This window comes from Acanthisitta chloris, unplaced genomic scaffold, assembly GCF_000695815.1.
Source record: "Acanthisitta chloris isolate BGI_N310 unplaced genomic scaffold, ASM69581v1 scaffold20817, whole genome shotgun sequence".
NCBI lineage: Eukaryota > Metazoa > Chordata > Aves > Passeriformes > Acanthisittidae > Acanthisitta > Acanthisitta chloris.
In genome coordinates this window covers 7,682-24,736 of record NW_008681202.1, presented here as the reverse complement: position 1 = coordinate 24,736, position 17,055 = coordinate 7,682, and the positions used below count along the sequence as shown (strand labels likewise).

Below are 17,055 nucleotides of genomic sequence, written 5' to 3'. Positions count from 1 at the left end.
CTAGTGTCCCTGCTCACTGCAGGAGTGTTAGACTGGATGACCTTTAAAGGGTCCTTCCAACCCCAACCATTCTATGATTCTGTAACAAGGTTAGGGCAGAGCCATGGTTTGTAATTTATGCAAGGATTTTTCTGACATGGTTGCTCAGCACAGTCAGGTTTCCTTGGAGCACTGCATTTGGCTGGCACAAGGTGTTGTTCGCTGCAGTTCACAATAATCATCACTTTTTTAGATCCACACCCTGCAAGAATCTCATTTTGTGGAGATTTAGGTCTATGTCTTTAGGAAAACTGTAAAATTCTGTAGAAAATTAAATACAACCTAAGTATTTTTATGAAAGGGGAGAAAATGTTAAGAGGAAATGCTCCAGGGCAGATCTCCTGGAGCTGCAGGGCTGTGATTTAGCAATTCCCTGTTACTTAGGTGATGCTCACTTGTGTAAAAGGTGTGGTTTAGTCTGTTTGCAGTCAGCTGGAAGTTTTCTGCCTCAGCACAGGAACAACTTTCCCGTTCTCATCAATGGAAGGAAGAACAGTAAATGAAAATCAAGGATATTAATGGAGCAGCTTCTCTCATAACATATTATAGTGAAACTCATTCTGAAACAAGGTTTTGATCCAAAAGAAAACTAGGAAGCACACCTGGCATTTGCTGTGGTGAAATAGAGGGACCAACATGTCATTCAGTCAAATGAGACCTCGAACATCACAGGTGAGAGATTTTTGTACTTTTCCATAAAGATTTTTTAGATTTCACAAATAATAATAATAAAAATAAAATAAGGTTCTAGAAGGCCCAAGCTTTGAACATAGAATATATGGCAAGTATTGTTTTCTAGTTCATATTAAGTAACTCAACAATTGCAGAAATATTTTATATAGCCTATTTGCATGGCTTCTAGTTATAGGGAAGTGTTTCATCCTTGTCAATGCTATCTGATTTTCACTGAAAATATCAAGATCTAGACATTAACAGTGCTGCAACTACCACAGGTCTGAACACAGGCTAAATGAGCCTTGCTCAGAGCTTTTTGCTGACATTAGCAGGAGCATTTCTGTGCTTCCAAGGTGGCTAATATTACTAGCACCTGTCAGAAGTATTTTGAAATTTTTTTCTTGCTCATGAGGTCAGGTTGTGGTGCTGTTTGGCTCAAGGTTTCAGGGCTCTGCATTTTTTATGCGATGAATAAAGGTAGGATTTCAGCTGAGGGATTCTTGTCATCATGACACTCTCCAGAGTATCAACTGGTTTTGTAAAGATCTGTCCGTTGCTGTCACAGGGATACACAGGAGTAGCACAGGCTGTCTGTCTATTCTCTCATTTCTATTGTTGAGCCGGTTCTAATGTGACTTGTTTGGATGCAGTCAGCTGGCATTCAGTCACAAATTGCTCTGCTCATCACTGTTCTCATGGTCTAGTCATCACTGTGAGACAGAGTCTCACTGTTCTAGTCTGTGTGCTAATATCCAAGGAACATTTCTGCCTCCAGAAATTGAAAGTCCACCTAAACAAAATAAAGCATATAGGAAGCGGGTTAAAAGAAATCTACAGTTATGATCGTCTGTTCTTTGTTTAGTTGGTGGAGCTCCATGTTTTTTATGTCCCAGTAGAAGTGTGGAACTTCAAGCTGAACACAGTTCCTGTAGCTCTTACTAGCAAATTCATCTCAGCTGGATTTATAAGGTGAGTATAGTCTTAGGCTTCATGTACATGGTAGGTCTTTCGTGCTGCCCTTCAGTCATTTCATCCAGCTGTTTTTCTGTAGAGCACAATTACATCCATCAGCAGAAACTTGTTCTCTAATTAAATATCTGGAGGGTAAGGGGTGCCCATAACTAGCATCACAATTATTTGGACCGTATCAGGCTTAGCTCCATTGAAACCCTTCCTTGATGTAGGCCATTGAAACACAATTCCAGAGCAGTGCTAGTATTTCTGCAGAATAGTTTATGTTTTAAAATCATAGTCTAATATTCTTTCTGTATCCTTGAGCCTGATTATCAAAATCTTCAATTCCTTTTGACAATGGGCCAGCTTTTTTGACAGTGGGCAGAGTGGCTAGATGAAGATGGGATAGCCTGTCAGTTCCCAGGAATAGGGATATAATGATCTGAGCTCTCTCAGTCCCAAGAAAGAGCTGAACCCTTGTTTCTCAAGGGGAAGCACTACAGCCCATGAGCCACCAGCATATCTTCTTTCTTCTACAGCACTATGTCTAAAAGGTTGCACACAACACCAGGTGCTATGTGTGCTCTCAGGTAGCTGTTTAAAGATCTTAGTGAAAGAATACCCTGGTTCCCAGTCCAAGGCTCAAACCTGGCACAGGGAGTTGCATTTTTAATCTTTCATAACTGAGAATGTTTTATTTATACTCCTAAACACTTTACTTACAAAATCTGTGTGTGTCTAGCATGGTAAGAACTTGTAGAAAAATCAAATAATGTAAAAATTTATATTGAAATGGAGCTTTTCATGCATCTTGTCTGCTCCTGTGCAAAACCTGTCAATTCAGCTCAAACTGCAGGGAATATGGGTTTTAATTAATTTAAATTGAGGCTCCTATTATTCACTGAAGACAATATACCGTGTAGCTGAAAAGATTGACGGTAGTCAGGTATAAGCATGTAAGGCAGAATGTTCTCATCCTCACAGCTGCTTTTGTTGAAAGGCTGCTCAAAACCAGAGAGAGTGCACATACCGATTTTGTTTGCTGTTCTAGTCTGCAGCAGAGGTGCAAAGTACATGTCTGGAGTGGTAACTTCACTTCATTTCATGTGATGGACATCTGTCACTACCTTCTGTGTTCTTGTGTAAATTTATTTCACTATTTCTGAGGTGTCAAGTTAGGATCCTCACCAATTTCAGTGGGTTCATATCACATGGGTATTGTTGCTTGCTAATAAGTCTTAAATAATTGCTAATTGATTATTCTGTGAGTACTATGCAAGGCTACAGTACCCTAGCATTGGCAATAACAAGCACCCAGCCAATGTATCCCTGGCTTTATAAACAAAAATTATCCAGGAGAGGGATCAGCAGCCTTGCTGATACTCATGTGGCTTGGACAATGTTGATAGCACTGTTGTTCAGTCAGCCTGACAGTTCTAGAACTATCTGAGTCAGCTTAACAAAGAATTCCTAGGTCAAAGTACAGGCCACTTCCATTAACCATGAAAGTAAAGGAAAATATTAAGGGCGTAATTGTCTATGGCCCTGAGCTCTTGTTCCCATGAAATTGGTTTCTCAGCCTCTGTGATCTTCTGTTTATTCCTCATTCCTCACCACAGAAGCTATACTTTTGTTGTTTCTAGATGAGATGGCTGCAGTGAGCTCTAGTTTGCATTACTTTTAAAGGAACACCCTGAAGCAAGTGACTTGGATGTGACTCTCTTCTGCCTAGCCAGTGACAGCAAGAAGCAAATACATGGTTGTATGTTCCTAGCAGCTGCACTGGCAAATAATTTTTAGATAAATTTCTGCCCTATATCTCAGGTTCTGTACACCTAGATAATTTTCTCCCATGATACAACGTAGTTACTTAGATGTTTCCCCTGCAGTTCATAAATGCCTTAGGTTTTGGTTTCCTTGCTGGTTTGGGCAGGCCTTATCAGTGAAGGACCTGCAGTGTTACATTTGCCTCTGAAAGAGCTTGCATCTGTTGGCTTTTGGAAGACAACTGAAGGGGCATATCTTCTCTCAGACATCAGCTTGAAGAAATGATGGTGAATGAGAGATATTTGAATTATAGATCATTTCTGTTCTCATGTAAGACCTTGGAAGGATGTGTATTGAATTATGTATCCATCTTTCAAGTATATCTTCATACATTTGAAACAAAGGATGTTAAGACTGATATCTGCAGCCGATGTGGGCAAAACAATGGCTGGGGAAGAAATAAGCAGGAGTTAAATGTACAGGAACCAAGTAGTGTGGTCTAAACGTGTTGGTCTCCTCTACTGCATGCCTGTGCTCCAAGGCAGTTTTATGATCTTTACTATCTTGAGTGTCTAAGTCCAGGGTGTTTAAAATAACACGAGGGAAGCATTGTAGTCCACTGAAGTACTGTGTTCATGAGATGAAAATGACAGTGTTTTTACTACATATTTAGAGTGTGAAATGAAGGCCTATAGGGCTGCTTGAAAGTGCAAACAAACCCTGACAGGTTAATGTTGAAGACCTGTCCAAGCAGAAGGCACAGCATGTTCTTGTCTATACTGTTTACTGAGAATGGCATGTGCTGAGCCCATGTGTCAGTGCAATTCTTGAAGAGTGATAGCTGTCTGAGCCAAAACCATACCAACATATTTTAATCAGCATGGGTGTTTAACAGTCTCAGGCCTGAATTTGTTCCCTGGTTTATTTTATATGGAAGCAGGGGAGCAATTAGAATTGCTCATGCTGTGCTGCAGGACTTTTATGTGCCTCTTGCACATTTGGTTTTACTGTGCAGAGATGCTTTTAATTCTGTAGTGATTTTTATACCGAGCTCATTACTTTAATATTGGTATGATTTCAAGTAGTACATTACATGATGCAATTAATTTTTGTGTCAGCATTCTTATCCTCAAACTATCGTGGAAATGTTCACACTGCAGCATTTTGTTTTTATTGAATATACATTTGCATGTACACATGCACACACCCAACTGTGCATTTGTGTTGGAGGAGACAAAAGCAAAGGAATGTGCCTGGTACTTAAAGTGGACAGTAATGAAGTCTCCTCTGGCCCTGGGTGCTCTGTGGGGGATGTTCTACAGGCCTGGACCAGCCCCTTGAGACTTTGCCACGTACATGGAAATGCATGTCTGCAGTTTCCAGTATTGCTCTTCATCTGCAGATGAGCAACAGCATTCTGAAGGAGTCATTTTCAAATTTCATCTACTTCCATATTCTCCCTTTGTATGGGGTTCATAACATATGGATATTGTTAGTTAATGTTATGACAGCTTTTGTAATACAGTCTACCATAACGTGATAATGTTCTGGCTCTGCCACACCAGGACTCTCTGGCCTATACGTAATTGGGTTCAGTTCTAGGACATAGTTCCCAAGTTTGGTCATTCTGTCCATGCAAGCCAGAGGATTATCCTTCCCCCTCTTACTAACTAGCCATCATTATTTGATCTTACAGATGTATTAATGAATAACAACATTCTAGGGTGTCTCCTCACATCACATTAAGAGTGCTACGGGAGAAGCTCGGAGAGTACCTGGGTGGAGTTGCAATTGCAGATAAATTCAGATTTTTAAAATGCATTGGGAAAAAGCTAGCAGTGGTAAGTTAATATTTTTTTTTCTTTAGTGTTCTTTACAATGTAAATCAGAGATTTCATTCCTGTAGATTAGATAATATCACATAAAATAGAGATAACTATAGGAGCACTGTTAGCATTTGGTTTTAAACATGCTGCAGCATAAGCTTTTGTCAGAGCACACCTACTTCCCCAAGTGCAAAGGCACAGCTGGGCGGGTATATTATAAACATACTTTAAAGCAACAGATGTAATTAGTTGCCATCCAGTGAAAAGATACTAGTTTTGACAAGTCAATGGATTAAATATGATAGATCTTATTGCATTAAAATCAACCCCACCAGGGCATTATTACCTGTACATGATCAGGAATAGGTCAGTTGAAGAATTTGCAATGGAAGCTGTGTGAATCAGAGTTCCTCTAATGGTTCCTGCTGTGGCCTGCCCCAAAGTATTTAAAAGATCAGTCTGTGAATAAAAATTTCTCTGGACATACATTTGTGTTCCACTGTTTAATTAGTAATACAGCCTGAGGTGTATCTAATAAACCCTCTATGTCTCTGAATCACAGCTGTTCCTCATCTTGACTATATAGATATATTTATTTCTATCTTACAAACTATAGCTAAAGATTAAACTTGAAAAGTAGTCCAACTGAAAGTTTGCTCTTTTAATACACAAAGACTTAAGTCATTTTCACAAGTATAGAATACTTTTTCACCTCTCATTTCACTCGTTTCTCACAGATTTGGAAATTTGGTGCCATTTTTAATTTCATTTCCAGTTGACTTATCACTACAATTACTCACACAGAAGACTAGAATAAATACTAAGTAAAATGCAAAAACAAGGTGGAAAAACATGAGAGAAACTTAAAGACTAAGACACAATATAAATCTGAAAATGTGCATGTGTTTTCATTCATGTTTTCATTCAGGTCTTTTTCTCTATCATGATAATAAGTAAGATGGTGTATTTTCTTCCCCACATAGTTTGGACACAAATGGAGGACTATTCTATCCTCCTTTAGAATGTCAGAAAATGAATAAAATATTTTACTTTAATAGAGAATTAAAGATTTTTAGAAACAAATTAAAGATCTAATTTTTGAGGAGGGTATTTACTGTTGCTTGATGTTTAACTTTATAACAAAGTGTAAAGCAATAAAGCAACTGATTTATTTGTTGTTTTGGGTCATGGTAACCTCATTGAATTACATCTCCATGATCAAATATTTGTTGACTGTTCTTCCCCCCTCAGTCTTGCTTCACAACACTACCAATGTAAGCAGTACTAAGAGCAGTGCCCTGCTCAAGTAAGGGCCTTAAACATAAACCAAAATAGTGTCCATTTGTACTTCCCTTTCTGCATAGAGCCTGTGTGTCCAACAGTGAGTCAGTGGCATTGCCTGGCAATTACTGATAATAGAATTCGGCGCCATATTTAATTCAATTTCATTATTTAAATGTGAGCTTAGATTTCTTTCCTTTTTTTTTCTGTTGGAGCACATCTTTCAAATATACTTTGACTATTTTAGACTTTTTTTAGGACATCTTTTGAAATGTGAAAGTGTATATCACACAAAGAATATCAAGACAATAAATACAAGAAGGTATAGGAAAATACTAGATTTTTTTTCCATATACATTAAATATTTTGCAGTACTATATCAGGTGATGAGAAAATGATGTGAGACTCAGTAGTTCTATCCGGGTTCAGCTTGGAACAACTTTTGATAAAGAAAGTTGAAAACTTTCTTCTGCTGTTACTGTTGGATCAGGTCCTTTGAAGCATAAGAGAAAGTACAAAAAAAAATATTCAGTACATCCAGGTACTCTTGTGTGTCTGATTAAGGTTTTGAAAAATAGACTATGTCAGAAAATACAATAGTAGTCTTAAGTTCCACTTTCCCCATGAGGCCACTATGGAAGATAGTGCTGGTCATGAAAAAATGCAGTATGTAAAGATGATAATAGAATACATAAATTAAGTGATAGGCAACATTATTGATAAAAAAGTATTGTGTTTGTTATGCTTCTATTCATTATCTTCCAAGGTGAAAGCAAAGCAAGAAACAGAACTGGAACTGAAGTCATTTGCTCCTCCTCATGTATGTATTGAATGGGTTTTTAAGGTACTATTTTCAGAAACTTTGTACTTTGTACATTTTCTCTTTTGTCCTGTCTGATGAATATACTGTGTATTTTAGGCACTTTATCCTGAACTATATTTATTACCTGGAGTGGAATGCTTTGAAGATGTTTATTCATTACCATCATCTACTCAACAAAGACATCACTTGAATGCAGAAGATAATAGGTATGGTCATGGATCAAGATTATCCAGTCTTCCCCAACAAAAGCTTGAAAAAAGCAAACCATTTTTAGAAAGCATACACAGCAGGCATCAGCCAGAAAGTCTGGAAGTGCACAGTCCTGTGGAATGGGGTGAGAAAGAATATGTTCCAGTTTTACACACAAACCATAAGCAAGACCATAACACCAGGATTCAAGAAAAACAGACACAGTTTAGAGAAAAAGGTAAACCAGGGTAGTGGAGGAGGAGGATGAAGGAGAAGGAAAAGAAATGTCATGGTTAACATTTACAATAAAATACTATCTCTGTTTCCTAATATCAATTATTATGCAGATCAAAATGGATCCAATGGATCTCTCTTCACACCAAGTCATTCAAATCCTGCAGACTGGGAGTCTGGAAAGTGTGACATGGTATTACAGACCTCTGAGCAAAACCATCTCAGCCAAGATCAAAAAGACCCTAACACTCATAAGTGGAATGCCAAAACCAAAGGAACAGCTCTTCCTCTTCCTGTAAACCACAGCAATGAGCACGCCCAGGATGACCAAACACCTCAGAGTCACATTCAATATCAAAAGGGTACAACTGTTCCTTGCTGTGTTTTTGCTAAAGCAAATGTCTTAGAAAGTGAGCAGAGTAAAGCTTTTTAAGAAATCTATAGTTAAAGCAGGAGTTGGAATATCACTGTCAGAGCAGTATTCGGTTTTTAAAAATCATGATAATATCCTTCAAAGAGATGGTGTTTTACCTTGTGTGAATCCTTCTTTATCACTGTCTACTGATACAGGGAAACACTTTACTATAGTTGATGCATTTGTCTAATCTTATTTAGATGAAAAAAATTACTAACCAGCTGTAAAGACTGGGAGATAATGATCCCATAATTCAACAGCAGCTTTAAATGAAGGAAATCTTGCTATCTGTATATGAGGAAAAGCATCTATTCAGCTTTCATTGTCATCTATGGCTACATTGCTACTGAAGAAGAAAGTGTTTCCTCCCCTCCCTCACATATGTTTTTATATGCTGTTGAACAGTGGCATTCCTAGAACTGAGAGGCAAGAGAACACTTTGGGAAGACTACAGTGAAAAGAGTGCAGAAGTATGGAGGGTTTAAAGCACACATTAACTCAATACAGTTCTGTGCCAAAATAGAAAATGCTGTTTGGAAGAGGTCTGATTACTACTACTTCCTTTAAAATGGGATGTCTTATTCATACTGAAGGCTATTAAGTCTCTGTATGGTTATATAATGTTCTCAATATTCATAAATTTTTAGTGATTAACAAGTGACTGACACATTTAAATTGGATTTAAATGACTATGTCTGTATTAAGTTCAAAATTATAACATAAATTGGTTTTGAAGAAATACTTTTGAAAGACAAGTCAGTATTGAGTACAACTCTACAGTTAACATGAAAAAGGTGACCTTTACTCATTAAAATTTGCAATAGAGTAGTTATTAAATGAAGCAATATTCAATTTTTCATAGGTATGGGCACCTTATAGATTTCAGTTGGAATGACTTTCTGGATATCTCCATTATTTTAAGTAAAAAAACAACAATTTGGATATTGTATTTTCTTTTAAAATATTTATTGTATCTATTTTAAAGCAATTCATTAACATTTATGCTCAAAACATTTTGCTCTCCCTTTCTTTGGTTCCAGTTTGTAAGGGATCTTCAGCCTGTGAAAGGCAGATAGTGTTAGATATAGAATGAATTTAGGGAAGGTGAAATAACAAAGTGGTTTGTTTATCTGTGATAATGTTTCTTGTACTAGTTACCAGAATTAGTTAGATACAAATTCATAATACAAAAATACCTTTTTGTCTTTCTTTCTTCTGTTATTCATGGAACATTTCCAAATCCCTGATATAACATTATTCGTTGGGTTGATTCACTGAATTTCCAAAGCAGGTTGGAAAGTTCAGGCAGTGACAGTCAAAGCAGCTTGATTCTTGTGAGTGTAATCAATGTATTTTTGTCATCACTCTCCTGTCACAGAACTAACAAACATGGAAAATAATGACCATCAAAAAGATACCAAACTAAGGAGAGAGAGAACACAGGATGCTGAAATTCTTAAAATAATGGAAGGCCAAACCACAGAATATGTACACAAAAACCTAGGGTTAGTAAATAATCTTCAAAAATAATGAATAATAGCTACAAACCTATTTACAGGCTTCAAATAAATTAAAGAAAATGAGAAAACCCCCCACATTTCATTACATGAATTTTCACTTGCTGCTTTGATTTTTGTCTTTAGCTTGCAGCAATATGGAACTCAGAAGTCTATATCTGATCTTGCTGAAAAACTGGATAATCAGGTATGTGTCTCAAGGTAACATATTTCTAGTAATCTTGAGCAATAAATATAGTACTCCAAGTAGAAATAATCTATTTTATAAGACAGATAACTCATTATAAATATGAAATATTCACATGTAGATTTAAGAGTAATTGAGAAAAGTTAATTCATGGACTGTTACTAGATTATTTGCTAATGAATATAAACTGTATTTCTAAACTATTAAATAATCAGAAGGTATAACTCTGGTTCTAATTTAACAGGAATTACATATATAATAATTATATGATGATTTATTTTTTAATAATTTCTTGACAGGAGTATTTTATTGGCTTTATCAGTAACATTTTTATAGTTTCATATTTCCTGTGAGCTTCTCTCAAGCTAAGCAAAACTTCTGATAAGAACTGTAAAGTCATTTAAATCATAGGTATGATTTAGTCATAGTATCAGGATAAGAACATATTTAGGAAGACTCAGCACCTACATGCAAGCACACAACACAATAGCCATCACTATTACGTGCCTGTAGCTCTTGTGCACAAGGAATGGCAGTGGAGTCTTGCAAAAAAAATAATGAAATTGAAAATCTGTGATTACCAATTTTAGTTTAGAAATTGGCAGCCCAGACTATCATAAGCAATGAACCAGATGGCAGTTTTAAGGCCTTGGCCTTGCATGGGAGTGTTAGCAACTTGTGGGGTTATGGACATGGACAATTAGCAGTAGTCTACAGTTTTGTCTATGTGTTCTGTGATGTATGTGCTCAGTGTTCTGATTTTATTTGCAGAGGTCAAGCTTCTTGTAATTTAGTGATCATGTGTACTGGTAACAGCATAAAAAATGCCTATGTGCTTGCAGAATTCAAATTCAGCCCTCCCATTCACTCAGGCCACTTTCAGGACATATGTCTAACTCTTCAGGAATATGGTTATGTACTTATAGTTGTGTCTTTTTACTCTATAGGCAGATGAAAACAGGCAAAATCATCTTACTTGTCCAAAAGAATACATTTCACCTCCTAGTCCACCTTTTCTGGCACTTCCTGTAAATCCAGCTAAAGTTCCTGTTACTCAGGCAGCAAGTGAGTAAAATGATTCCAAGAAATTGCAAGGAAGTGAACGTTTAATCAAGACTGTAGGGTTAATGAAGACACAAATACCTACTTTATGAAACAATTTGTGCATTCATTCACAGTATTGTTACAAATTTTTATTTATGGTGGAAAATTCCAGGCATTTATGATTGCATGTGTTGTCCTAGAGCATGGCAGGTTCCCAGTACTAGGAAACCCAGCGCATGGAGTTGCAAGGGGAAGGAGAAAGGGAGGGAGATTGGATTAATGATGGCTCAAGTGAGAATGTAGCAAAGAAAACCACTAGTAGTATTGCTGAAGATCCTTTGGTGTGGTGGAGGAGAAGGAAGATAGTGAGAAGATGTGTTTCACCTATTGTTTCAGACTAGTGAAAGTCTGACATACTGTCCTGCCTAGGACCAGCTAGAGTTTAAGGCAAGATTTTGCTACAGTTTTTATTGCAATGTATTTTGAGCAGGAAATAGTTATTTGGATTTTTTGGCTTCATGTGGCAAGAGTTTTCAGTGTATGGAGTGCATGATTATATAGTTTTAGTGGCACATTGTCTAACCATATAAAAGGGTGTTTGCTTTGTATGTGTGTATGAATGCCTGGATGCATGCTGGATTTCTCCCTCTTTCTGAAGCACCAGCTATTTTGAAATTTAGAGATAGTTTATTAAAATGAAATAATTTCTAATGCTTGTTACAACAGAGCTTTTGGCACAATTTGTGATGAGTGCATTATGAAAATCTTGATTGATCTTTCCTACTTAGAGTATTCAGCAGCTTGCTAAATATAATTCTAATATCTTTAGAGATCAAGATGCTAGAACAGTTGCAACAAATGAAGAAGGACAGAAGGCACATGGAAAAAACAAGAGAAGAACTGATCAAAAAAGCTAAAGGGCTACTGGAACAAAATAAGCTGAGGAGATACCACGGTACACTTTTCATTTATTTTGGAATTTAGAATGATTGAGAAATTACATTGAAACCAATGTGAAAATGTTTGTCTTCTTGTCAGTGAGCTTAATTATAGGGAGAGCAGTTTACTAACCCATAGCTCTGAGAAGACTCATTTGTACAACAGAATGCTGGAAAAGTTCAAGGTTGTGATGTTTCCTTCCATTTTTTTGCAGCAGTCTTATATATTTAAAATTATCCTGGCTTTTATAAACTATTCAAGTTGTGTCCTATGTACGTACAGTGCCAGAGAGCTACTGCAGGCCACTTCACTCTTGGAGGCCCAGGGCAGCAAACATATTCTAATCCTGCCTTTAGCTGATGCTTACAGAGACTTGTGCTATGTTGATAGGGCTTCAAGTAAATTGCAGCATAATATTTTCAGCTTATGACATGGAAGTTACAAGCCTGTCATGACAAGCTTGACAACCCTTGGTTTTTAACAAGATCAAATCTCATTGAAATCCCACCCGACTTTACTTTGTAAAATTATTTTCAAGTTTATACTTAAAACTATCCTCCCTGAGTCACATTCCAGTTATACAGAGATGAAGTTGAATAATTTTGATGCTTTGAGAGCTTTCTCTTTGTACTTAAACGCAGCTAGGAATGTCAGTTATTAGTTGTAGCTTTGTTGGAAGGAGACAACAAGCCAATTCTTCCAGTTATTCTCTAAGGGCACAGCTATACTGCACTCCACAGGATAGTCAAGTTACATTTTAGCGAATACAAACTTGGATACTTGAAGCAGTGCCTCTGTAGTAAGGTGGAGCTGCAAGGCAAGCTAATTTACCCTCTTGAGATAAGCCCTAAATGGCTCCTGCATTGTCTTAATTATGTTATCCAGTTAGGTAAAATTAAGGTTATTTCACAAGGATTCAAACAGCTTCTGCTGGTTCTTTAAGAAGCGTCTCTAGCTCTGAATTATTTTTATCAGACCTGGAGAGTTTCATAAGTAAGTGCATGTTGCAAGCATGTTTCTGCACAAGGGATTAAGGAAAGAGCATATTCTGCAGGAACAGTGATCCCAACCATATTTAATATCCTCCAAAGATTGCCATGCTGACAGTCACTCTCAGTTACGTACCATATAGCTGTCCCAACAGCTGAGTTCTTCTGGGTAAGTTTCACTTGTCCTGATTCCCTAAAATATGCCTTGAAAGAAGGGAATAATTTAAGACACTGGAGACCTATGCAGTGTGTATAGTGGACATATGTGGCCATAAGTGCCATACCAGATATGGGGGGATTTATGTGCCAGCTGTTGATAGCACATTAACAACGTAGAAGGAATCATTGTAAAGTGTAAAGGTAAATGTTTCCCATAATCTTGGGACTTCTGTATAAAACTAAACTGTTAAAAATCTCTGGCCATGAAGAGCTCAGATTTTGCATAAATCTACAGTGCTGCAGTTTCTGCTACAGTAAATGTAAAAGTCTGTGGGTTTCAGATTGTGATGGGCATACCAGTCTTCACAGGCCTGGAGTGCTTTATGTGCAGCTCAAACCTGCAGAACAGCCAGGCTGAATGAAACCTTTGAGTTTGGACCTTGTGTTGTATCTCAGTGGACAGATAGAGCCTTTTGTTACAGGTGATTATGTGAAAATTCAGTTGCATTTAGAGTGGATGTCATTTGAATAAAGATTTTTCACTAAAACACTTTTTTCCAAGAAACCTACTGCAATATTTCAGTGTGTGCATTGGCCAACTGAATCTCGTGGGATCAGCTGGTTGTAACGGTCTTCAACAGACCTTATGGTAAGAAAAAAAAAAGGCCTTATGGTAAAACCAAACAATTACTGTTTTCCTGTGCAGTTCGTGAGGAATGGAAAAAGAAGTACTTTGAAACCAAGAAAGCTACAGTTTCACTGGAGGACACTTTAAACAAACTGCGACAAGATTTGGAGCTTTACCACCAGAAATTGCTCTTGCAATTGGAAGCCAGAGATAGCCGAAAACGACCAAAGAATACAACAAACTCCAAGGTATTTACTTGTATTACTTATTATCTCTTTATACAGCCTGTTCTTTTTTTTTTTAATAAAATATAAATAAAAGAAACAAATTCATCACCAACCAATGAGTTATAAACTAGCTTTAGCAGTCAAACACCCCTCAGTGATCTGAGATACAGAATTCCTTCAGCCCATTTGTCTCAAAAAGACTGCAGAAGTGTTTGAGCCTGAGCATTTGATTCTTTATGATTCATGTTTGTACAAAACCTTCTTGTAACAAAATCCTGTTTTGTTCAGTATGATTAATGAATTGTTCAGTTCTGTATTGTTCCCATCATCCCAAATTTCACATACAGGGGCCATGAATTTTATTTTGGAGAACAAGAAGTTTGTCTGAGGCTTTTGAAGTGGTTTGCACCTGAACTACTGTACAGCTGCAAGTTATAGGAAGTTCAGAGAGGGATTGTATCTGCTAATTTGCTGAATGCGTTAATGGAAGAAAGTCTGGCAGGAAATCTGAAGCTAGCCTAGGAAAAATAAATGTCCCTTTCTTGTATCTGAAAGGTGACTGTATCTAAGAGTGCATATTATTATATGCAAGTGTATATTATGTGAGGGATCTTGAACTAATTATCTACAAAATAAGAACATCAATAGGGTTGACATTACACTATATTACTAGCTGTGTTCAGGTATATTATTGGTCTTTTTGAGGGGGCTATCAGGACTTTTTTTAGGTCTCACTGGCTAGGCACAAAGAGGCCTTACACAAAGGATATGCACAACTTAACATGCATACAGCAGTTATGTACAGGCTAGCACACAGAGAAGATAGCCAGGATTTAATGAGCTGTTGGATTAAGCACAAGTATGCTCTCCAGCCCTCGTGAGCTACATGCTGGCCAGGCAGGCCTCTGGGGATCCTGCTGTTATTGGTTTTCCCTCTTCCATCAGCTTTGTCTTCACTGGCAACTCAACCCAACACCACAGTGAGTGCTCAGTAGCCCTCAACTAGTCTGACAGTCCTGTCTGGTTTTTTCCTGCATGACTGTGTCCCTTTCACGCTTTTGCCATGGTCTGAGCCAGGGTTATACATGTGTGGTGTCACAGCTGGGACTTGGTCCCTTGTATGCAGGTAGCTACAGCCCTGCGTGGGGAGAAGCAGAAGTCCAGAGATGAGAGGCTACAGATACCACTTAATGATTCCTTGCATGGTCAAATTTGTCAAGTCATTTGCTTCAGCTGGCACTTAAATAGCATTTTTGAAGGCTTGGAACATCAAGAGATTACCACATACACCCTAAGCTTTACTGACTTCAAGGGACAATGGCTGCCTTACTCAGCTGAGTATCAGAACCTACATTTTCTAAAATATGAATTTTAATTTTACAGGTTAATTTAAAGATAGGCCCACCCATAGCTACGGCTGAAATGACTGTCTAACTGGGAGTTTATGTGCACTAAACATTACACGACTGTAGCAATCTCACCAATAAATATACTGTGACAAAGTGACGCTAGGCCTGAGAGAGAAAAAATATGATTTGAAGTATGTCTTTATTATTATAAATGGAGAGTAGCCATAAAAGATAATTGCAAAACAATGCACTGTTACGCAGGAGATCTTAACTTCCCAAAGTAATAGGGAGTATGAAAGCCTCTACACCCAGCTGAAGGCCTGGCAGCAGAAGGGAGCTGCCCTCTCTTGGAGAGCAGACTACTTACAGACCAGCGACAGCCCAGGACACACTAAGCACTGGAAGAAAGCAGGCAAGGTGGAAGGAGGGTAGAGGATTGTTTCTGAGTGGTGAAGTAGCACCCAATGAATGAAGAGATGCACTAATGCTGCACTTCAAGCTTTGTTGTTGTTGTTTCACACAGAATTAAACAATCATCCAGATTACTACAGTGCAGCATGAACTCGATCAACTGAGGAGGAAGCTAGATGATACAAAAATGAAACTCATAATAGAAATTAAGGTACTCTGCCTTTAATTAAACAGTAGAAATGTGACAATGTATAAAAAGATTAGATCTTCTCAACTAGCAGATGATGTAAATATTTGCTAAACAATTCTTCTTTATGCTGTTAGTTTTCTAGTGTTAGTTGTTGTAGCTTCATCACTTGAGACAAATTACTCCAGAACATCAGGTTATTAGACGATTTTGAATGTATGACTTTCAAGCAACTTAAATGTTCAAGGTACTGTGTAAGCTAAGGTTCACAATCGTTTTCATAAAATTCCCATTTGACTCAAAAGGTAGTTGAAGAAATACTCTGAGTGTGCTGAGGCACTGATCAGTAATAGACCACAGATAAGGTGAAAAAAATGGTATAAAGGAAGAAACAAAACAAAAAGAGAATGGCTGTCCAAGCAGATGAGAGTCCTCTTCACTGGCTTTCCTCTGTACCAGTGCTGCCTATGGCTCTTTTTGGAAGGAAGATGATAGTATAGGCCTTCACACTGGACAGCTTTTCAGCTCTGAAAGCTTGAAATAGGAGTCTTCTATGTCACAGAGATTGCCCATACCCCTGTTCACCTGGTTACTGGGTAGTCTAGTGTAGATGTACTCACTATGCCTCCTCCATTGTCTAACAAGGAGTGGAAAGAACAATTAATTTCATAGTTGTCTCAAAAACATCAAGGCAAAGTACAGAAGAAAGCAGTGCTAGAACTAGGCTATCTAATTAGACATGAAAGTTTTAAAGATGAAAGATGTATCCCGTATTCAGCCACAATGTATAAAATTCCATCTTAGTTATATAAGCCTACATGCATGTCAACTCCAAAACACTTCCTTACATTGCCATTCCTGAAATTACTGGTTCTTCTGCAGATGAGAAAGCAGGCAGCATCCGATTTACGAGCACTGAGAGCAGAACTGACACAGAAGAAGATTCATTCAGCCTTAGTTCTTCAGTCCAGAAAATCAGGACTTTAAGATGACATGACTTTAACATCCATCAAGTCTACAGAAGCTCTGTAATGTATATAGCAGATGAGAATTTCAGAGCATTTGTTCGTATGTGCTTGAAGTTATCTTGTAAAAAGACATCAACTATATAAATAAATGTTTGGAATTTATATACTAGGCTGCTGAGGTACTGCAGATCATTTCTTTTTAAATCTCACTGTGAGATTAGTCAGCTACTTAAACTTACAGTTTAAC

General features: G+C 37.5%; 1 protein-coding gene across 1 annotated transcript; it reads left to right on the top strand.

Moving 5' to 3' along the window:
* The first annotated feature begins 654 nt into the window (after positions 1-654).
* SPATA1 (spermatogenesis associated 1) lies at positions 655-16,827 on the top strand. The gene is given in 13 exon segments (XM_009078033.1): positions 655-711; positions 1,577-1,683; positions 5,159-5,276; positions 7,309-7,362; positions 7,462-7,792; positions 7,902-8,129; positions 9,582-9,708; positions 9,847-9,907; positions 10,855-10,972; positions 11,781-11,906; positions 13,745-13,914; positions 15,766-15,864; positions 16,723-16,827. Coding segments are annotated over 13 exon segments (1,680 nt in total). The 5' UTR covers positions 655-675.
* Positions 16,828-17,055: the final 228 nt, after the last annotated feature.